The sequence below is a fragment of the Phaethon aethereus genome, assembly GCF_964289735.1.
Source record: "Phaethon aethereus genome assembly, chromosome: 34".
Classification (NCBI taxonomy): Eukaryota; Metazoa; Chordata; class Aves; order Phaethontiformes; family Phaethontidae; genus Phaethon; species Phaethon aethereus.
In genome coordinates, this window is record NC_138610.1 from 79,278 (window position 1) to 101,084 (window position 21,807).

Sequence of the window (21,807 nt, forward strand, 5' to 3'; positions counted from 1 at the left end):
TTGGCGTACAGGTCCAGGCTGGTCCTGCCCCGCCCTGACACGGTCAGGCTCTGCCCCTTGGCCACGCCCTCTCCCACAGCTCCCAGTCCCATCCCCACCCAGGGCCCCACAGTGTCGTCCAGTTCCTTGCACCCGCTGGTGTCTGTATAGCTCCCAGTCTCCCCCAGTGCTCCCAGTTCCCCACAGCACCCCCTGGCTCTCACCGGATGAGGTTGTTACGGGACTTGTGGCTGGGCGGGAGGTTGTGGTTGGTCTCAATGTTCCCTGGGGAGGGGAAGGATGTCAGGGTGTCCCCATGCTGCCAGGGGGGCCCAAGCTGCTGAGGGGGTCCCCAGCCCCCACTCACCCTTGAGGGCAACACCGTTGCGACGGATGGCCATGATGGCATTGTGCACGTCATCCTCAGGCGCCTCGGCGCTGACCCGCACCTCCTCAAAGTCCACGGGCACGCAGGCATGCCTGGGGGTGGGGAACAGCCCGGGCACGTGGGTCCCATGGATGGCCTGGACACCTGGGTCCTTGAGGGGGGGGGGGGGAGGGGGGGGTGCACCCACCTGAAGACCTCCTTGACATGCAGCATTAGTTCGGGGCCAATGCCATCACCGGGGATCAGCGTCACAGTGTGGCGGCCCCCATATTTGGCAGGGGGCGGCTGTGGGGGGCACCGAGGAAGGTGAGGACCAAGGCATCTGGGCCCCGCTGTCTCCCTCCTCCTTGCCCCTCCATCTCCCCCATTCCCCGCCTGGGGAACCCAGGCATCCAGGCACCCTCCATGCAGACCCATGCATGGCCCCCCGCCCTGCATGCTTTTGGGTCCACCCCCCACCCCGGGTTCCCACCCCTCCCAGTCTGGCCATACTCACAATGCTAGGCTGCTGCGGGGGCAGGCGGCCATGGCACAGGGGAGAAACGGGGGGAGTTAGTCATGGTGCCGACAAACGGGTAGCGGGTGGAGAGGGAAGAGAGGCCGCCTGGGCAACACCAGGGCCCCCCAAAACCACCCCCCAAATCCACACAGCAAGAACAGCATGCTCTCCCCATACAGGCCCCAAGCACCCCAGCAGGAGCACGTTGTAAGCCCACTACATCACCCCCCCATCCCAAAGCGGGGGGCTCACAGCCCTCCCTATGCCCCAGGCTCAACGCAGAGGCCAAGGGGGGGCCCCCAAGCTCTTCCCTGACCCCGATAGGGGACAGGGTGGATTTGGGGACCCCCTGCCCCAGGACAGGGGGCACCCCATGGTCCCTGTGACCCCGCTCCCTGCTGCCTCCCAAGTGTTAGAGGACCCTGGGGTATGGGCGGGGGGGGTGAAGACCCCGCAAATGGGGCACTCACGGGTGGGAGGTGGCGCCGCTCAGCATCGTGGAAATCCATGCCTGTCAGGGGGAGGAAGAGGTCACAGCCTGGGGCCCACAAGGGACCCAGGCAGCCCCGGATGCCTCATTAATGCAGCTGCTGCTAATTAGGGCCTTCCCAGCCCCGAACAGGGGACCAGGGCACCCCAGGGGTCACCTAGAGAGCAGCCCAGACCCCTGGGTCCCCTTGGGGGGGGGGAGCACCCGGACGCCTCCCCCCCCCACCAGCCTTCGGCTAACCGCAGAGGATCCTGGGATTGAGCACCGACCACCACCCTCCCCCCCCGTCCCCCCCCGCTCCCAGCGGCTAAGGCGCACTGACCAACCTCCCTTAGAAATATCAACCAATCAGTGAGGAAGGCAGCGCCCTGCTCCGCCCACTCCCTCGGCGCACAGCCAATCGACATTCGCAGACCGGGGCGGCTCCATGGCGGAAGCCAACCAGAGCCCGAGCCGCCTCACGACTGGCCTCGCCCCGCCGGGCAACCGCCTCCAATCAGAACGCCGCAGTCCGCCCGCGCACCGCCCTCCAGCAAGCTGGCCAATCAGAGCTCAGCAGTTCGCCACTGCCGCGGGGCCCGCCGCCCAGCTCCCGAGGGGCCCGGCATGGGGGTAGGACCGTCCCGCCGCCCTGCCCGAGGCCCTGGCACTCACCGGGCGCGGCCCCAGCACGGCCGGAACCCAGAGCCGCCGCGCCGCTGCCAGCGCCGCTGCCATGGCTGCTATCCACGACGGCTTGCCTCTCGGCTCTCGCGAGATGTCGGCGCCGCCCAGGGACGGAGCTGTTGGGGCGCTAAGTCTCGCGAGACCTCCCGCCTTACACCACCCGTCCCGTGCTTTCCCTCACGCCGGCTGCAGCGCCACAGAACTCCCGGAGGCCATTTTGTCCCCGGGAGGTGCGACGGCGGCCCCGCATGCGCAGGGCGACCCCACGCGCCCTCCCTCAGAGGGGTGCGGGAGAGGCCGTGCCGTCCGCCATTTTGTCCCGGGTCGGCGGCACTCGTGCGCGCAACCCTTTCCCCAGGCGCGCTTCATCCTCGCTTTGGGACGAAAAAGTAGTAAAACCGGCGAGGAGGGCCCAGACCACCGCCCCGCAGCGGCTGCCACAGATTTGTCGAGGCGAAGGGCTCGCGGCTGGGGCGCTGCGCATGCGTCGGGGCGTTGCCTCGCCCTTCCCGACACCGTCTCCCCGCGCCACATAAGTCGCGGCAGCCATTTTCTCCGGCCGGCCGCGGCGCTGCGCAGGTGCGCCGCTTGGCCCCGCCCCCCCGCGGCGACACTGCTGGCGGCTGGGCCACGTCGCGCGCGGGGCAGGCGCCCGCGAAGGGAAAAGCGCCCTTCCTATTGGCCTCAGGGCGCGCGTTGGCCCGCCCCCGGTGGCTAATTGGACGCGGAGTGGCCGCCGGCGGCGCTGATTGGCTGTCGGGCGAGGGTCCGCGGCGGGAGGGCGGTGCGGCCGGCAGTCATGGCGGCGCTGGCGGTGCTTGTGGGGCTGCTGGCGGTGGCGCTCGGCGCCGCAGGTACGGGGGAGCCCTGGCGGGAGCTGCGGGACGGGCAGGGGGTTCCGGGGCACCCCCGTCCCGTGCGGGTGGGGGGTCCCGGGACGCTGTGATCCTGTGAGGGCCTGGGCGGGGGGGGGAGGTGGTCCCGGGGCCTATGAGGAATGGCGGGGGGGTCCCGGCGCGTCCCGGTCCTCACGGCCCGCCTCAGGCGAGCCGTGCCCCGAGCCCACCATCGTGCCCTCGTACTACACCACCTCGGACGCCGTCATCTCCTCCGAGAGCGTCTTCGTGGTGGAGATCTCGCTGGCCTGCAAGAACGGCGCCCAGGTGAGTCCCCGCGGGGGGGCGCGGGGGAGCTGGCGGGGACCCCCACGTCTCACCGCAGGCCTTTGCCCGCAGAACGTGGCTCTCTACGCCGATGTCAACGGGAAGCAGTTCCCTGTCACCCGGGGGCAGGACGTGGGGCGCTACCAGGTGAGCCTGGGGTCCCCCGGGGAGGGCGCGTGGGAGGATGCAGGCGGTCTGGGGGTTCATCCCTATCCGTCCTCCCCATAGGTCTCCTGGAGCCTGGAGCACCGCAGCGCCCAGTCGGGCACCTACGAGGTGAAGTTCTTTGACGAGGAGTCGTACAGCGCCCTGCGCAAGGTGGGCCCTGCAGCTGGGGTCCCTCCGGGGGGTGCCCCGGGGTGCCCCCAGCCCAGCTCTGAACCCCCTTTTCTCTCCCCACCCTGCCCCCCAGGCTCAGCGCAATAATGAGGACATCTCCCGCATCCGCCCTCTCTTCACTGTCAATGTGGACCATCGGGTGAGTTGGAGAGGGGTTGGGGGTCCCCGCGGGTCTGGGGGGGTCCTTGGCGCAGCTCCCTCTGAATACGGGGTGGCTGGGTTGCACAGGGGGTTTTGGCAGAAACTGGGGCAGTTTGTGTGTGTTGGAGAGTCCTTAGACGATCTGAGGGTGCTGCTGGGTGCTGGGGTGGCTTTTTCTCTTGGGGGGGGGGGAGTGAGGGGCTTGGGGGGTCCCCAGGATCTTGGGGGTGGGTGGGTGTTTTGGGCGCCCCAGGGTTTTGGGGGGTGTCACTGGGATTTTGGGATGGACTTTGAGGACGGGTACGGAGCTCCCGGAGCCGTGTGTGGTTTAGGCACGCCCATGGGGATTCAGGAGGTGCTGGTGGGTGGGGAGGAGGTTTTGGGGGACGCAGGAGGGTTTCGGGGACAGTGGTGACCCCCCCTTCTTCGTTTTGGCAGGGTGCCTGGAACGGTCCCTGGGTGTCGACGGAGGTGGTGGCGGCCGCCATCGGCCTCATCGTCTATTACCTGGCCTTCAGCACCAAGAGCAGCATCCAGGCATAGGACCCCCAAACACGGCCCCCTCCAGGGGTCCACGGGCCGGGGGGGGCACAGGGTGGCCCTCAAATTGCCCCCCCACCCCAAAATAGAGATGCTGTGGGGTGCCCCTTAAAAATGGGGGTGCTCTGGGGTGGGGCTGAAGGACTCCCCACCATGTGGGAATGGTTGGCTGGGGCTGGGTTGCAGAAGTGGGGGAGCCCCCCTGAGCTGGGGGTGTTCTCAGCACGGAGGAGCCCCCAAACTGGGGGCGTCTGCCCTTAGCCCCCAAAACTGGGGGTCTTCAGTGTGTCCCCCCCAATTCCTGGCTTGGGGGGCTGTACCCAAATGCCACCACTCTCCGGGGCTGTACCCCAATAAAGGTTTCCCCCTCCCATCTCCCTGTGTCTGTTTTCAGTGTGCCCCCCCCGCCCATCCCAGCAGGGACCGAGGCCCCTGGGCTGCTCCCTGCTGGCTGATGACATCACACCCAGCCCCAGACAGGGGTGATGTCATCAGTGACAAAGCAGTCTGAGCTTGGGGGGGGGGGGGGGGGGCAGTGGGCAGCTTGGGGGTTCCTGGGGATGTTGTGGGGGGTGGTCGCGCTGCCTGGGGCCCCTGGGGGGGGGTGACCACCCCCGCCGCCTGGGTCCTCCGGCGGGGGGGGGGTGGGGGGGGCGTCCCATCATCCCCTGGGCGGCTGCCAGGGTCTGGCTGCTGGGAAAGAGCAGGGCTGGGGGGTCACTGTCCCCGCGTGCCAGGGGGCTCCCCTCCCCCCACAGCGGTCCCGGGGGGGGAGGGGCTAAACCTCATCCCACTGCCCCCCCACCCCCGGGGTCTGCCCCCACCCCCCCCCCCTCCGCGGGGACCCGGACGCCCCCGCCCCACCGATGGCTCAGGGTGTGGCCGAGGGGGTGGGCCGGCGGGTGCGGTGGGCGGGGCCAGCCCGCCGGTGGGCGGGGCCTGCGGGCGGATTATGTCAGCCCCGCGGCAGCCGCAGCCCCGAGCTGGGAGCGGCGCGAGCAGGTAGGGCCGGGGGGGGCCGCGGGTGGCGGGCGGGGGTCTCGGGGGGGGCCGGGGCTGAGGGGAAGGGCTGTCGGCGGAGGGATTATGGGGCAGGTGGTGCGGAGGGGCAGGTGTGTCTGCGGGGGTCCCGTGGGGCTGGGCTGAGAGGAGCGGGGGGGCGTCCTGGACGAGGCGGGAAGCGCCGAGGGGCTGCGGCTCTGTGGGGCGGGAAGCGCGGAGAGGCCGGGGCTGAGGTAAAGGTGGCCCTATAGGGTGTCTATGGGGCAGGTCTGAGGTGAAGGCGGCTCTGCGGGGTCTCGGTGGGGCTGGGTTGAGGTGAGGTGGCTCTGTAGGGTCTTTATGGGGCCGGGGCTGAGGTAAAGGTGGCTCTATAGGGTATCTGCGGGGCTGGGCTAAGGTAAAGATGGCTCTATAGGGTCTTTATGGGGCCAGAACTGAGAGAAAGGTGGCTTTAAAGGATCTTTTCGGGGCTGGGCTGAGGTAAAGATGGTTCTATAGTGTATATATACGGAGCTGGGCTGAGGTAAAGACGGTTCTATAGTGTATATATACGGGCCTGGGCTGAGGTAAAAGCGTTGCTGTGGGGAGGGGGCTCTAGGGTCCTCCCTGAGGCGGGAAGCGCTGAGGGGCTGCGGCTCTGTGGGGCGGGAAGCGCAGACGGGCTGGGGCTGAGGTAAAGGTGGCCCTATAGGGCCTTTATGGGGCGGGAGCTGAGGTAAAGGTGGCTCTATAGGGTCTCTGTGGGGTTGGACTGAGGCCGTAGGGTGTCTGTGGGGCCAGGGCTCTGTGGGGAGGGGGCTCTGCGAGGGCGGGCTGGGGTAAAGGGGCTTCTACAGGGGCTCTGAAGGGCTGAGGCTCTGCGGGGAGGGGGTTTAGGGGGTCTTTATGGGGCTGAAGCCGAGCGGAGAGGGGGGGTTAGGGCGCCTCTATGGGGCCAGCTGCCTCTGGGTGGGGGTCGCTGCTGTCTGCTGTGGGGCTCTATGGGGCCAGGAGGGTCTTCACGGGGGCTCTGTGGGGCCGGGGAGCTCTGCTGGAGGCTCTGTAGTGTCTCCGTGAGGTCTCTATGGGGCTGGGAGGCTCCATAGGGTCTCCACGGGGTCCCTATGGGCATAGGGACCGCTGGGGGGGCTCCGCAGGGTCTCCATAGGGTCCCTAAGAGGCGCGGGGGCTCTATAGGGTCTCCACAGGATGCCGGCCGGCGTCCAACAGATGGGTGGGGCCGGCGGGGGGGCGAGGCGGGGGGGACGGTGGGCCCGTGTGCGGCACACGCGTGTGCGGGGAGGGACACACACCCACACGCGCGCGACGTAACCGGCCCCGACGGCTGCCCACGGCGCCGTCACCCCGCGGCCGCCCCCCGCCGCCGTGACGGGCCACGGTCCCGGGCGCCTGCGGGCGCGGGGGGGGGGGCATTGCCCGGTGCCTCCCGCCCCCCAGGAATGCGGGGTCAACAAGGGCCCCTTGTTCCCGCCGGGGCCGCCCCCGCTTCCGCCGCGGGGCGCGCGGGGGGGGGAGCCGTCCCGGGAGCGCGCGCGGGGGGGGGGGAGCCGTCCCGGGAGCGCGCGCGGGGGGAGCTGTCCAGGGTGCTGGGGGCGCCGGGTCCCGCGCCGCGGTGGCAGGTTCCTCATCAGCCGTTGCCATGGTAACGGGTGCATCGGGGGGAGGGGAGGCGGTGGCCGCCACACAATGGAGCTGGGGGGGGGGACACACACGCCTGGGGCCCCCCGGGGAGGGGGGGGGGCTGACACCCCCCCACCCCACCCCCGAGTCACCCCGCCACCCCCCCCACTCCCCGCCCAGGCCCCCGCTGCCGCCGGCCCCGGCCATGGCTCTGCCCCGGGGGCTCGGCCTCCTGCTGCTGCTGGCGCTGGGGGGGCCCGGCGCCGCCATCACGATCCCCCCGGAGTGTGAGTGGGGCGGGGGGGGGGGGGGGGGCCTTGCGCGGGGGCGGGGCTTGCACGCTTGCACGAGGGCTGCCTGCACCTTTGCACGAGGACCCCTCGCGCGAGGACCATTTGCATGCTCCCCCCGCCCCCCCCCCCGCAAGGACTGTTTTCACACTCGCCCCCCTCGCACGAGGACTGTTGCACGCTTGCGCCGCTTGCACGAGGACCCCTCGCACGCACGTCCCTCCCGCCTTGCACGGCTGCTCACAAAGTCCCTGTGGCCCCGCACGCCCGAGGGGAGCCCCCTCCCCTCACCGCTGTGTCTCTCCCCCTCTGCCTTCCCGGGACGGTGCAGACGGTCTGCACGAGCGTGAGTCTGGGGGTTCTGGGGGGTCTTGGGGGGCCCCTGGGTGGCTCTGAGGGGAGCCTGGGGAGGGTCCCTGGAGCCGCCGGGGGGTTCCTGAGGTGCCCAAGGCGGTGTCCAGCATCCTGGGGCGTCCCCACGGGGTCCCTGGGTGTGCCAGGGTGGTCTGTTGGGGGTCTGGGGTCCCCAAGTGTCTTTGGCGTCTCCTGGGGGCCCTGACGGGGTCCCCGTGGGTCTGGGCAGGGGTCCCTGGGGAGGTCCTGAGGGGCCTGTGGGGTCCCTAGGGGAGTCTGCCGGGTGCCTGGGGTGTCCCTGGGGGTCCCACCTGCTAACCCCCCCGCAGTCCTGCAGCCCCCCGAGCTGACGGAGGAGCCCCCGGAGCAGCTCGTCGTCTTCCCCAGCGACGACGTCGTCCTCAAGTGCTCCGCCACCGGCAACCCCCCCGTCCAGTGAGTGTGTCCCCCACGCCCCCCCCGCGGCCCCCGCGGCCCCCGCGGTGACGACGACGCCCCCGCCGCAGGTACCGCTGGACGCGGGAGGACCAGCCCTTCCTCCCCGAGGAGCACCCGGGGGTGACGGTGGCCCCGGGCGCGGGCACCCTGGTCATCAACGCCAGCCTGGCCGGGCGCCTGCAGGGCCGCTACCGCTGCTTCGCCGCCAACGCCCTGGGCACCGCCCTCTCCCTCGAGGCCCGCGTCATCGCCGAGAGTGAGACGGGGACCCCAAACGCCCCGGGCACCCCAAGACCCCCCAGTGTCCCCCCCAGGGCAGCCGCCAGCCTCCACCCCCTCCTCGGCCCCTCCAAATCCTCCCCCCCGCAGCTGACCCAAAACCTGCCCTGAGGGTCCCCTAAATCCCCCCTGAATCCCCCAAAGCTGCCCTGGGGTCCCCTAAATCCCCTCAAGGTGCCCCAGAGCTCCCTGAGGGTCCCCTAAATCCCCCCAGAGTCCAATGGGGGTCCCCTAAAATCCCGCTGGGAGCCCCCTGATCCCACAGGGTGCCCGTACAACCCCCCACCCCGATTTCCCTGCCGTGATCCCTCACTCAGGGCCCAGATGCTGGAGTCCCTGGCTGGTTTGGGGGGGCAGGGGGAACCCCAGAATGCCGGGGTCCCTGGCTGGTTTGGGGGGGAGGGGGAACACCCCAGACACGGGGGTCCCTGGCTGGTTTGGGGGCCCCCCCAGCCGCCTGTGCCCCCCCAGCCGTTGTGGTCCCCAGACACGCCGCAGTGGCCCAAGGAGAAGGTGATCCCGGTGGAGGTGGAGGAGGGGGACCCCGTGGTGCTGCCCTGTGACCCCCCCAGGAGCGCCGTGCCCCCCAAGATCTACTGGCTCAACAGCCGTGAGCAATTGGGAGGGGGCGAGGGGGCCTCATCCTGCACCCCTTGTACACGGCTCCCCCTGCACCCCCTTATCCCCTCACCCCTCTGCACCCCCTTATGCCCATAATCCCCCCTGCACCCTGTTGCGCCCCTGGGCTGCCCCTGCTCCCTGTTGCACCCCCTCAACCCCACAGGACCCTCACTGATACCCCCCTGTGCCCCACTGCACTCCTGGGACCCCCGGATCACCCTGCACCCCCCCCAAACCCCTGGGACCCCCCCTGCACATCCATAACCCCCCTGGCATCCTGTAGCACCTGGGACCCCCCTGCACCACATTGCACACCTGGGACCCCCGGATCACCCTGCACCCCCCCAAACCCATGGACCCCCCTGCACCCCATTGCACCCCCACGGCACCCCAGGGGTCCCGATACCCCCCAATAATCCGGGCCCTCTTGCCCCTTACTGTGCCCCATCGCCCTCCCGACACCCCGTTGCACCCCACACCACCCTCCCAGGCGTGTTGCCTCCCCGTGCCCCCCACGGGCAGGGCGGGGGGCCCAGGGGCAGCGGGGACCCCCTGACCGCCCCGTGCCCCCCCCCAGGCATCGTGCACATCGCGCAGGACGCGCGGGTGAGCATGGGGCAGGACGGGTTCCTCTACTTCGCCAACGCGCTGGTGGGCGACAGCCACCCCGACTACATCTGCCACGCGCACTACCTGGGACCCCGCACCATCATCCAGAAGGAGCCCCTCGACCTCCGCGTCGCCCCCAGTGCGTGCGGGAGCCGGGACCCCCGGAGCCCCCCTCCAGAACCCGGCTCCCCTAGGGACCCTCTAACCCCCCCGAAGTCACTCTATGGGAGCCCCCCAATTGCTTTGGGGGGGGACCCTCTGCAGGAGACCCCACCTCAAAACCCCTCTAGGACTCTCCTGCAGCCCTCCAGCACCCATAAAACCGCCCCGCCCAGCAGAAGCCCCCCCAGTCCATGGGGGTTCGCCCACAGAGGACCCCGCTTTGGGATCTTCCCCCCCTGGAAGTCCCCAGAGCTGCCCCACCTTGGGGTCCCCCAAAAAAGGCCCCTGGAGGAGACCCCCGTTCCTGGGGAGGATGAGCTGGAGGGGGTCTCTCGGGGGTCTCTTGGTGCATGTGGGGGTCCTTGGGAGTACAAGGGGGGTTCTGGGGGGGTCCCTTGGTGAATGGGGGGGGGTCCTCCAGAATATGAGGAGGGTCCCTAGGGCTCGTGAGGGGGACTGTTGGTGTACAGAGGACCCCTGGGACTTGGGGGGGATCCTCAGGAGTATGGGTGAGACCTGGGGTTCTAGGGGGGTTCTCTGGGGGTCCCCCCCGCCCCTGTTAACCCCCTTTCCCCCCCCAGGTAACTCGGTGCAGTCTCGCCGTCCCCGGCTCGTGGTGCCCCAGGACCCCCAGCCCCTCCACGTCGCCCTGCGGGGGGGCACCCTGGTCCTCGAGTGCATTGCCGAGGGGCTGTGAGTCTGGGGTGGGGCTGGGGGTGTCGGGGAGGTCCTGGAGGGTCCCTGGGGTGCTGAGGGCCGGGGGGGATGCTGGGGCCCGTGCGGGGCCCGCGGGGGGAACCCCAGCCCCCCGGTGACTCGGGCCCCCAGCCCCACGCCGGCGGTGCGGTGGCAGCGGCTGAACGGGCCCCTGCCGCGGGGCCGCGCCTCGCTGGAGAACTTCAACAAGACACTGCGGCTGCGGGCGGTGGAGGAGGCGGACGACGGCGAGTACGAGTGCGTGGCCGAGAACAGCCAGGGCCAGGCGCGCCGCAGCCACCTCGTCACCGTCGAGGGTACGGCACGGGGGGCGCGGGGCGCGCCGGGACCCGCTGGGGTGGGCGCTGGGGGCACTGGGAGGCATTTGGGTGCGTGCTGGGGCCGCTGGGGTGGGAGCCAGGGGCGCTGGGGGGCACTGGGATCTACTCAAATAGGTGCTGGGGGCACTTGGAAGCAGGCAGACACTGGTATTGGGACTGGGGGTGTCTGGGAGGCACTGGGGTGGGTGCTGGGAGTACTGGGGGGCACTGGCATGGGTACCAGGGACACTGGTATGAGCACTGGGAGGCACAGGGGTGGAAGCTAGGAGCACTGGCAGACACTGAGGTGGGTGCTGGGGGCACTGGGAGACACTGGGATCCGCTGTGGTGGGCACTGGGAATGCTGGGGGACAATGGGAGGTCCTGGAGGGATGCTGGGGGCACTGGGATCTGCTGGCGTGGGCAGTGGGAGATACTGGGAGGCACTGGGGCAGGTCTGGGGGCAGCAGGGGGGTCCGTGATGCCCCCCGCCCCCCGCAGCGGCCCCGTACTGGGTGCGCCGCCCCCAGAGCGGGGTCTTTGGCCCCGGGGAGATGGCACGGCTGGACTGCCTGGTGGAGGGCAAGCCCCGGCCCCACGTCACCTGGCGCCTCAACGGGGTCCCCATCGAGGGTAGGGAGGCCACCTCAGCGCCCCGGGGGGCATTGGGGTCCCCAGAGGGTTGTTGGGGTCCCTGGCACAGTCCCTGGGGGGGTTAGTGGGGCCCCTTGGGGGTTATTGGGGTCCCTGGGGCAGTCCCGGGGGGTTATTGGGGCCCCTGGGGGGTTATTGGGGTCCCTGGGGCTGTCCCTGGGGGGGTTATTGGGGTCCCTGGGGGGGTTATTGGGGCCCCTTGGGGGTTATTGGGGTCCCTGGGACAGTCCCTGGGGGGGTTATTGGGGTCCCTGGGACAGTCTCTGGGGGGGTTATTGGGGCCCCTTGGGGATTATTTGGGTCCCTGGGGCAGTCCCGGGGGCTGGAGGGGTGGGTAGAGGCCCTGGGGTGGGGCCAGGGTCTCTTTGGGTGCCTCTGGCTTTTTGGGGTGGGGCTCTTGGGGTCCCCGGAGGCTGGCGGGCGTGTCAGAGTCCCCGCGGGGCCCTCTGGAAGGCACCGGGCGTCCCGGGGGTGGGCGGGGGTCCCGCGGGTGCCCTCACCGCCCCGTTGCAGAGGTGCCGGGGGCCGGCCAGCGGGTGGTGCGGGAGGGGGCACTGGTGCTGTCCCGCCTGGAGCCCAACGACACGCTGGTGGCCCAGTGCGAGGCCCACAACCGCCACGGGCGCCTGCTGGCCAACGCCTTCGTCTACGTCGTGGGTGCGTGGGGGCCCGGGGCGGGGCGTGGAGGGGTGTCCCGGCCCCCGGGATCCCTCCCCGGGCACCCCGGGAGCCCTCCCCGGGTACTCGCGGCCCCCCCGCAGCCCTCCCCACTGCCAAGGGCGTTTCCCGGGGCAACTGCGTCCCTCCGGCAACGGGCTGCCCTCGGCAACCGTCCCTGTGGCGACGGCATCCCCTACAGCCGCATCCTCCCCGGCGACTGTCCCCGCGGTGATGGCGTCGCCTCGGCGATGGCATCCCCGCGTGATGGTGTTCCCCGGCCGCGGATGTGGTCTCCGCCGCGACCACATCCCCCTTGGCGACCACATCCCCATGGCGCCTGGGTCTCCCTAGCAACCGTCCCCTCAGCAACTGCATCCCTTCTAGCAACCAGCCCCGGGTGACACCCTTCCCTGGCAACCCCTTGGCAACCAGCCCCATGGGTAGCAAACCCCTCCATTGCCATGGCGACCGGGCAACATCACCCAGTTGTCACCATGGCAACTCAGCCTGGCAATGGCTGCCATGGCAACCTGCCTTATCAATCGCTGCTCCCACAGCAACCCTGCTGGGCAGCTGTTGCCATGGTGATGGCTGCCTCTATGGCAACCGGGGGTACCTGTTGCCACAGCAATGGCCGCAGCTGCCTCAGCGTCCCTGGGAGGGGAGTGGGAGGTTTGGGGGGTTTTGGGGGTTCTCGGGGGGGTGCGGGCACCCCCTTCACTGCCCTGCGCCCCCCAGAGCTGCCGGTGAAGATCCTGACGCCGGACGAGACGCCGTACGCAGTGGTGGAGAACCGGACGGCGTTCCTGCACTGCCGGGCCTTCGGGGCCCCCGCGCCCACCGTCGAGTGGTGAGAGCCCCCGGGGACCCCTCCCAGGCCCCCCCCCGGGACCCCCAGTGCCTCCCCCCCCAACGCTCTGCCCCCCCGCCAGGCTGACGCCGGGGCTGGAGCCGGCCCTGCAGGACGACCGGGCCTTCGTCTTCACCAACGGCACGCTGCGGCTGGGCCCGGCAGCGCGGGGGGACGGCGGCCCCTTCACCTGCCGGGCCCACAACGCCCACAGCAACGCCAGCGTCATCGCCCACCTCGACGTCAAAGGTACCGGGGACCCCCCCGGCACCCCCAAGTCGCTCAGTCACCCCCCTGGGATGCCACTTACTCCCCTGGAGCGCCTTTGGGACCCCCAAATTCTTCCTGGGATCCCTCAGAGCCCCTCAGGGACCCCTAAATCCTTCCTGGGATCTGCCAGAGTCTTCTTGGGACCCCCTGAGCCCTCCTGTGCCCCCCAAGTCCTTCCTGAGACTCATTCCCGCGTTGGGACCCCCCCCGAGCCCTCTCAGATCCTTCCTGGGACCCTCAGAGCCTCTTCAGGTTCCCCCAAATTCTTCCTGGGACCCCCAGAGCGCTCCAGCCCCCCCCCCCGATCCTTCCCAGCACCACTTGCCCCCCCCCCCCCCCGTTAACCCTTTGCCGCCCGCGGCAGCGGCGACGCGGATCGAGGTGCCCCCCCAGAGCGCGACGGCGAAGAAGGGGGAGACGGTGACCTTCCGCTGCGTGGCCGCCTTCGACCCCAGCCTGGACCCCCGTGGCCTTGAGTGGCGCCGGGACGGGCGGCTGCTGCGCGAGACGGCCGACAGCGACAAGTGAGGGGGTGGGGGGGGCTGGGGGGCCCCCGCGGCCCCCTGGGGCAGCTGACAGCACCCGCCCCCTCCCCGCAGGTACTCGCTGACCGGGGACACGCTGATGGTGGCCGGGGTGGACTACGCCGACCAGGGGACCTTCTCCTGCCGCGCCTGGACCCTCCTGGACGCCGTCGAGGCCGAGGCGCAGCTCCGCGTCGTGGGTGAGCCGCCCCCCAAACCCCGGGGGGGACACGGGACTCTGTTGCGGGGGCCCCCCGGGTCCTCCCGGGGTGCCGTGGCGCCCGTGGCTGGGTCCGCCCTGGTTCTGTCTCCGTTACCCCAGTTCTGCCACTGTTACCCCTGGTTCTGGTGGGGTTCTGCCCCAGTGACACCAGTTCGGCCCCGCTGCCCCCCACTAACTGCCCTGGCCCCCCAGGCCGGCCGGGTCCCGTGCGGGAGCTGCAGGTGCTGGAGGTGAACGAGCGCCAGGTCCGGCTCACCTGGACCCCGGGGGACGAGCACAACAGCCCCGTGGAGAGTAAGGGGGGCCCAGAGGGGTCCTGGGGGGTCCCAGGGGTCTCCAGGGTGGGACTGCGGGGAGATCGGGGGGTCCTGGGGAGATTGAGGTGTCTGGGAGGGGTCAGGGTGGTCTTGGGGGGATCGGGCTGAGGGGTTCGGGGGGGGGGACCGGAGGAGTTCGGGGGTCTCCCAGCGTTTGGGGAGGGGTCTGGGGCTGTCGGGGCTGGAGGAGGAGGGCGGGGGTGGCGGGTTTGGGAGGCACCCCTAACCCCTCCGCCCCGCAGAGTTCGTGGTGGAGGAGGAGGAGGGCATCTTCGCGCCCGGGCGCTTCGTGGAGCGGATGACGGTGCCGGGGGAGCAGCCCTGGGCCTCCCTCACCCTCTCGCCCTACGGCCGCTACCGCTTCCGGGTGCTGGCGGCCAACGCCTACGGCCGGGGGGAGCCCAGCACCCCCAGCGCCCCCATCTCCACCCCCCCCGCGGGTGAGTGCCCCCCTGGGACCCCAAAACCCCCCCATCCGCCCCCCACCTTCTGCCTGGGGACCTGCAACCCACCCAGTGCCCCATTGCCACCACCGGGCAGGTAAGTGCCTCCCAGGCACCCTGGGGACCCCAAAACCCCTTTGCCCCCCCCCCCGGTGAGGTGCCACTCCCCCAAATGTTCCTGGGGACCATGCTCCAAAGGGACCCCAAATCCCCCAGGAGGACCCCAAACCTTACCCCCACGCCCCCACAATCCCGCATCCAACTGGTACTGACCAGCCACAGGGGTTGGGGGGTGTCTCCGAGCCACCCTCAAAGGGGCTGTGGGAATTTGGGGAGGGGGTCTCTGAGCCTCCGTCCCCCCCCTCAGCCCCCGAGCGCAACCCTGGGGGGGTGAAGGGTGAAGGCAATGAGACCAACAACCTGGTCATCACCTGGCAGGTACCGGGGACCCGGGCGCCCGGGCGGGGGGCTGCGGGGAGCTGGGGGGGACCAGGGGGGGCTGGGGGACCCCAGCGAGGGTTTGGGGGGATCGGGGCGGGGCTGGAGCAGGTCTGGGAGGGGCGGGAAGGTGTGGGGCGGGAAGGGGGGCTTCCTTTGACTTGGGACAGGTGTGGGGGGCTCTGGGGGGCTCTGGGGGGCTGGGGGTGGGTTTGGGGGCGTGCCTTCAGTTTGGGGCAGGACAGGGGGGGCCCAGAGCTGCTTGGGGGAGCTCATCTGTCTCGGGCAGGTGCTGGGGGACGCGGGGCAGGCGTGGGGGGGGGGTCCCTCTATCCCTGGGGGAAGTTCGGGGAGCGCAGGGGGAGCCGGGGGGGTCCCTCCAGCACGGGCCGGGTTCGGGGGGCCGGGGGGGGATTTGGGGGTTCGGGGGGCGCTGAGGTCCCGCCCGCAGCCGCTGGCGCCGGGCGAGTGGAACGCGGCCGAGGTGCGGTACCGGGTGCAGTGGCGGGCGCTGGAGCCGGCGCTGGGCCGCTGGCGCGAGGAGACGGTGGGGGCCCCTCCCGTCGTGGTGGGGGGCACCCCCACCTTCAGCCCCTACGAGATCCGGGTGCAGGCGGTCAACGACGCCGGGAAGGGCCCCGAGCCCCCCATCATCGTCGGCTACTCGGGAGAGGACCGTGAGTTGGGGTGCCCCAAAACCCGCTGGGGGGGACACACACACGATTGTGGGGGCAGAGAGACTCTCAGGGGTAGGACCCCAAATCTGGGGGTGCAGAGAGACCCCAAGGTAGGGGGACTCCAAATCTAGGGGTGCTGGGAGACCCCCAAGAAGGGAGGACCCCAAATCTGGAGGTGCCAAGGCTCAAGGTGGGGAGACCCCGAAATTAGGAGTGCTGAGATACCCCAAGGTGGAGGTCCTCAATTCTGGGGGTGGAGAGACCCCGAGGAAGGGGGTGGGTCTCAGATCGGGGGGGTGCTGCGAGACCCCAGGATGGGAGCACCCCGGATCTGGGCACGGAGAGGGGGACGCCCAGATCTGGGGGTGCATTTGGGGGCCCCCTCTGAGACTAATCCATACTGGGGGTGGGGCTGGAGCCTCCCTGTTTTGGGGGGCCTCTATCTGGGGTCTCTCAGGGGATGCCCGTGTCGGGGGTCCTCTGGGGGTCTACAGCCCCCTGTGCGTGGTTTTGGGGGCTCACACTGCTGCCCCCCCGCCCAGTGCCGCTGGTGTACCCCGAAAACGTGGGGGTGGAGATCCTGAACAGCACCAGTGTGCGGGTGCGCTGGAGCCTGGCGGGGAACCCCCGAGACCTGCGCGGGCACCTCCGGGGATTTCGGGTAAGGGGGGCTGGGGAGAACGGGGGCGGGGGGCTGCTGGGGCAGGACGTGGGGGTACCGACGGGCTGTGGGGTTTGGGGGGCGGTTGGGGGGTGCCAAGGCAGCGTGGGGGGTCCCCGCTGCCTGACGTGCCCCCCTCCCCAGGTGCTGTACTGGCGTGAGGGCTGGGTGGGGGAGCGGGTGCGCCGGCAGGCCCCCCCCGGCCCCCCTGGGGGGCACCCCGGCGTGCTGACGGTGCCCGGCGAGGCCAGCGGGGTGCTGCTGGGGGGGCTGCGCCCCTGGAGCCGCTACCGCCTCCAGGTCGTCGTCTTCAACGGGCGGGGGGACGGCCCCCCCAGCGACGAGATCCGCTTCGATACCCCCGAGGGAGGTGAGGCCCCTCCTGGGGACCCCGCACGTCCCCCTGACCCCCAAAATCTGCTCCAGGGACCCCCGGAACCCCCGGGCTTGTGTTGGGGACCCCTAAAAACCTCTGAGGCCCCCCCTACTGCCCCTGAGAGCCCCTACTTCCATCCCAGGGACCCCCCCAGCCCTGCCCAGGGGACTCTCAGCTCCCCCTGGGGAACCTCAGTCCGGTTCTGGGGACCCCCAAACACCCCTGGGGACCCCCGGCACCCTCCTAGCTTCCCTCTGTCCCCGGCACGGTTGTCCCCTCTCCCCATTTTGGGGGTCCTGGGGGCTGCCCACACTCCCCGGTGGGGGGACCCCCACCTCGGCAGTTCGGGGGTCTCTGAGGCTGCCCCCCGCAGTGCCAGGCCCCCCCGAGGAGCTGCACGTGGAGCGCCTGGGCGAGACGACCCTGGCCCTGGAGTGGAAGCGCCCGCGGCACCCCAACGGCGTCCTCACCGGCTTCCTGCTCCAGTACCGCCAGGGTCCGCTGCTGGGGGTGCTGGGAGGGGTACTGGGAGCACTGGGAGGGCGTACTGGCACGGCTAGGGGGCACTGGGAGCTCGGGCGGAGGCACTGGGAGTGCTGGGTGAGCTACTGGGGGGGTGGCTAAGAGTACTGGGAGGGGGTACTGGGGGTGCCGGGGGGGGAATCTGGGGATGTTTGGGGATTCTGGAGGGGGGGGTGTGGGTGCAGGGGGGTTGGGGGGGCCTTTGGGGGGCTGTGGGGGGCCTCCGGGGGGCTGTGCGGGTGTTTGGGGTGGGGGTGCTGAGGCTGCCCCACAGTGAACCAGACGGAGGGGGGGCTGCCCTACGAGATCTCCTTCCCCGCCGAGACCCTCAACACCACCCTGGGGCGCCTGGCCCCCCGCGGCCGCTACCGCTTCGCCTTGCGCGCCCTGACCCGCCTGGGGCCCGGCCCCGCCCTGCTGCGCCAGGGCAGCCTGCTCCCCGAGCCCGGTGCGTACCCCGACACCGCCGGGGGGGGCGTGAGACCGCCAGGGGGGCCTTGAAACCACCACGGGGCGTGCTGAGCCCCCCGTGGGGGGCTCGGAGACCACCAGGGTAGCCCCAAGACCGCCACGGGGCGGGCCTGGAAATGCTGGGGGGGGGCCTTGAGACCGCCAGGTGGGCCTTGAGACCCCCATGGAGGACCCTGAGCCACCTGGGGGGGGCCCAAAATGCTGAGGTGGGACTGATCCTGGGGGTGCCCCCTTCTCGGGGACTCCAACGCCGGGGTGACCCCGGAAGCCGGCCGCCGGCCCCGCCGTGCTGGGGGGCAGCACACGGGGGCCTGGCGAACACGGGGGAGGGGACACACCCTGTTTTGCTGAGCCCCCCGTCCCCCCGCAGTGCTGCCGGTGCTGGGGAGCGTGGTGGTGGGCGAGGTGGGGGAGGACTTCACCGTCCTGCACTGGACCCTCGCCCACCCCCAGGCCAACATCGAGTTCGAGGTCCAGTACATGAGCAAAACCAGTAAGGGCGGCCCACTGGGACTGGGGGGCAGGATGGTGGGTAGGGGGTGGGCTTGGGGGGTCCCGTGTTGGGGTTGGGGGGCTCAGGGTAAGGGGGGTGGGGTTCGGGCGGTCCTTGGGTATCAGCAGTGCGGGGGGGGGGGGATGTGAGGGAGGGGCGGTTCCATGGGGGTTTTGGGGGGAACGGGGCTTAGGCTGACCCAGGAAAAGAAAGGGCGAGGGGGGCGGGGGTCTGCCGGGGAGCCGGGGGGTCTCCCCGCCGTCGGTGACCCCGCGCCCCCGCAGCGGAGGAGCCCTGGCGCACCTCGGGGCGCGCCAACTCCTCGCTGGGGCTGTACCGCCTGGGGGACCTGCGCCCCGGCACCTCCTACCGCGTCCAGTTCGTGGGGCGCAACCACTCGGGAGAGCCCGTGGCCTTCTGGGAGAGCGAGGTGCAGACCAACGGCACGCGTGAGTCCCCGCGGCCCCCCGGCACGCTCTCCTCCCATGGGCAGCCTCGAAACCGCCACTGCTGTGCCAGGGAACCACGAAACCGCCTTTTCTTCTCCCCCCCCGCAAGGGGACCCCTGAAACCACTTGCAGCCATGGTGGGGCACCTTGAAACCCCCTTTTCTCCCTAAGGGACCCCTCTGAGGCCCCCTCCAGCTGCTTCAGGGATCCTCGAAACCCTCTTTTCCCCCGAGGGGACCCCTGAAACCATCTCTGGCTGCCTCAGGGCACCTCAAAACCCTCTTTTCCCCCAAAGGACCCCCCCCGAGACCCCTCCAGCTGTATCAGATCCCCCTGAAACCCTCTTTTCTCCCTAAGGGGACCCCCAAAACCCCTCCAGCTGCCTCAGGGCACCTCAACCCCCCCCTTTTCCCCATGGGGCCCCCTGAAACCACCCCCCAGCTGCTTTGGGTCCCCTTGAAACCACCTCTTCCCCCCGAGCACACGGGGAATCCCCCGAAGCTGCTCGGGGGGAGCTTGGGGGTCCCCCCACAGCTGGCTTTGCCCCCACACTGACCCCCCCTGCGTCCCCCCAGTGGTGCCGAGCCCCGCGGGCGGCTTCGCCACAGAGGGCTGGTTCATCGGCTTCGTCAGCGCCGTCGTGCTGCTGCTGCTCCTCCTCCTCATCCTCTGCTTCATCAAGCGCAGCAAGGGGGGCAAGTATTCGGGTGAGCCCCGCGCCCCCCCACCCCCCCCCCGGGGCCCTCGGCAACCCGCGGCCTCCCCCGGCACGCGGCTATTACGGGGGTCCCCAGGGCTGGGGGCGGCTACTGTGGGGGAGGGGGCGCTGGGAAGCCGGGGGGCACGCGGGCGGGGAGGGGGCGCGGGGCGCCGGCCCCCCCGGACCGAGCCTTGCCCCCCAGTGAAGGACAAGGAGGACACGCAGGGCGACTCGGAGGCGCGGCCCATGAAGGATGAGACCTTCGGCGAGTACAGGTGAGGGGCGGGGCCCGAGGGGGCGGGGCCTGAGAGGGCGGGGCCCGAGGAGGCGGGGCCTGACTGGGGCGGTGCCTAAGGGGGCGGGGCCCGAGGGGCGGGACCTAAGGGGCGAGACCTAAGGGGCGGGACCTGCGGCGGAGCTAAGTAGGGGCGGAGCCTCGGGGGGCGGGGCCAAGCTGCTGGGCACCCCGCTGCGCCCTCCCCGCTAGCTGCCCCGTCCTCACTCCATTAATTGCCCCCCGCTAATTGCCCCCAGGGGCGGGGCTTCCGCTCCACCCTGCCCCCCCGCTGTCACCCCCCCCCCACGCTCTGTCTCTCCCCACTGCTGCCTTGGCTAACGCAGGTCCCTGGAGAGGTAAGGGGGGGCTGGGGCCGCTGGGGGGGTCACCGCAGTCCTGGGGGGGCCGTCAGCCCCCTGGGTCCCTCGGGGCGGGGTGGAGCTGGACGTGGGGCCTTGTGCAAGGGGAGGGGGCGTCTTCATGCACGGGGGGGGGGTCCTCACGCCCCCAGCAGCCACTCGCGTGTGCTCGCGCCCCCCACCCCCACCCTGGCACCCCGTCCCTGCGTCCCCCAGCGTGGGGTGGTGGCCGTGGGCACGACGGGGGTGCCGGGGGCAGTGGGAGCGATGGCGGTGGCGGCGGTGGGAGCGATGGCGCCGGGGGTGCCGGGGGCGGTGGGAGCGATGGCGCCGGTGCGAGCGATGGCGCCGGCGGTGACGGCGTGGTGCCGGCGCAGCGACGGCGAGGAGAAGGCCTCGGGCAGCTCGGGGCGGTCGCTGGGGGCCGCCGGGGCGGCGCTGGGCAGTGACGACAGCCTGGCGGGCTACGGCGGCAGCGCCGACGTCCAGTTCAACGAGGACGGCTCCTTCATCGGCCAGTACAGCGGCGCCCGCGGCACCGCCGGGGGCAGCTCCGGCCCCGCCAGCCCCTCCGCCGCGCCCCCCCTCGACTAGCGGCGACGGGGACCCCCCCGGCACCGGGGGAGCCCCCCGTACCGGGGACCCCCCCCGTGCCAAAGTGGGAGCCCCCTCGGCACTGAGGACCCCCCCATAGCCAAAGGGGGACCCCCAGAGCCCCCCCGGCAAAGGGTCCCCCCCTCGAGCCGACGGGGACCCCAACCCCCCCCTCGCCCCCCGTTTAAGGGCCCCCCCCAACCCCCCTCCACTGCCAAAGGGGGGGACCCCTAAGTGCCCCCCCACCCCCTGCGCAATGAGGGGGCTGGGGCCCCCCAAAAGCACCTCACAACGGGGCAGGGGGGGTGGGGACCCCCGTTGGACTTAGCCAAAAAACCAAGCCCCCCCCAGCCCCCCAGCCCCGGCTGCGGGAGGGGGCCCGGACGCCTGGCTTCTCTTTAGACCAAATTGGGGCGGGGGGGGGATTTTGCCCCCCTCTCCGATTTCAGGCGCCCCCCCACCCCCCCCGGAACCCTTCAGGGCCCCCCTGACCCCTGGGGGCTCCGGGGGGCCCCCCCCCACCCCCCGTCTCTGAATGCATCTCACGGCGCGGCCTTGGCAACTCCCACACGAGCCGACGGCCCCCCCCGCGGGGGGGCCCGTCCTCCCCCCGCGCCCCCCGGGACCCCCCGTGCGCCGGTGTCGTAGCTGCGTTAGCCCCCGTGTGTGCGCTGCCCCTCCCCCCTCGGGAAAAGAAGCGGAAAAGGCCCCAAACCGGCCCCAACCGGCCCCAAACTGGCCCCAACCGGCCCCAACTGGCCCCAAACCGGCCCCAACCGGCCCCAACCGGCCCCAAACTGGCCCCAACCAGCCCCAAACCAGCCCCAACCGGCCCCAACTGGCCCCAAACCGGCCCCAAGCGTCCGGCGCGCCCCCGGCCCCCTCCCCACTGCCCGCGCCCCCCGAAAAGCGCCACCGGGACCGAACGGAGCGGAGGCGGCAGAAACGGGGCGACACCCCGGGGCCGAAATAAAGGAGGAACCTGCCAGGAGGGCAGCTCTGGGGGCCTATAGATCCCGGCGGCCTCTATAGGGGGCTGGGGGCGGTGGGGGGGGGGTCTACATGGGGCCTGGAAGGGGGGGGGGGCTATAGCGGCTGGGGGGAGATCTACAATGGGTCGGGGGGGCAAAGGCCTGGGGGTCTATAGGAGCACGTAAGAGTATAAGGGTTCCTACGGGGGCTATAGACGCTCGTAAGGGGGTTACAGGGGCTCGGGAGGGCCATGGGGAGCTATAAGGGACCTATAGGCTAGT

General features: G+C 71.2%; 3 protein-coding genes across 3 annotated transcripts in view; 2 read left to right on the forward strand and 1 right to left on the reverse strand.

Annotated features, from left to right (window-relative positions):
• The window catches only part of IDH3G (isocitrate dehydrogenase (NAD(+)) 3 non-catalytic subunit gamma), a 6,833-nt gene extending 4,389 nt beyond the window's left edge, over nt 1-2,444 (reverse strand). Inside the window, exon 1 of the mRNA XM_082012268.1 lies at nt 2,011-2,444. Coding sequence (XP_081868394.1) covers nt 2,011-2,073 — 63 coding nt within the window. The 5' untranslated portion in view covers nt 2,074-2,444. The remainder of the gene's footprint in view (nt 1-2,010) is intronic.
• A 377-nt stretch (nt 2,445-2,821) lies between these two features.
• Nucleotides 2,822-4,208, forward strand: SSR4 (signal sequence receptor subunit 4; the record flags this gene model as incomplete). The annotated part of the gene is made up of 6 exons (XM_082012274.1): nt 2,822-2,876; nt 3,067-3,185; nt 3,258-3,332; nt 3,414-3,503; nt 3,598-3,663; nt 4,104-4,208. The coding sequence occupies 6 exons, from the start codon at nt 2,822-2,824 to the stop codon at nt 4,206-4,208; spliced, it is 510 nt and encodes a 169-aa protein (XP_081868400.1).
• Nucleotides 4,209-5,157: 949 nt separating this feature from the next.
• L1CAM (L1 cell adhesion molecule) lies at nt 5,158-20,554 on the forward strand (the record flags this gene model as incomplete). The annotated part of the gene is made up of 28 exons (XM_082012263.1): nt 5,158-5,207; nt 7,008-7,114; nt 7,449-7,463; nt 7,801-7,906; nt 7,978-8,165; nt 8,676-8,798; nt 9,387-9,557; nt 10,162-10,273; nt 10,409-10,593; nt 11,098-11,229; nt 11,764-11,907; nt 12,649-12,760; nt 12,843-13,009; nt 13,395-13,554; nt 13,630-13,754; nt 13,970-14,071; nt 14,337-14,534; nt 14,905-14,975; nt 15,427-15,652; nt 16,195-16,313; nt 16,458-16,683; nt 17,063-17,185; nt 17,486-17,659; nt 18,053-18,175; nt 18,460-18,624; nt 19,200-19,331; nt 19,527-19,599; nt 20,338-20,554. 28 exons carry the CDS (start codon nt 5,158-5,160, stop codon nt 20,552-20,554), a joined length of 3,846 nt encoding a protein of 1,281 aa, XP_081868389.1.
• Nucleotides 20,555-21,807: the final 1,253 nt, after the last annotated feature.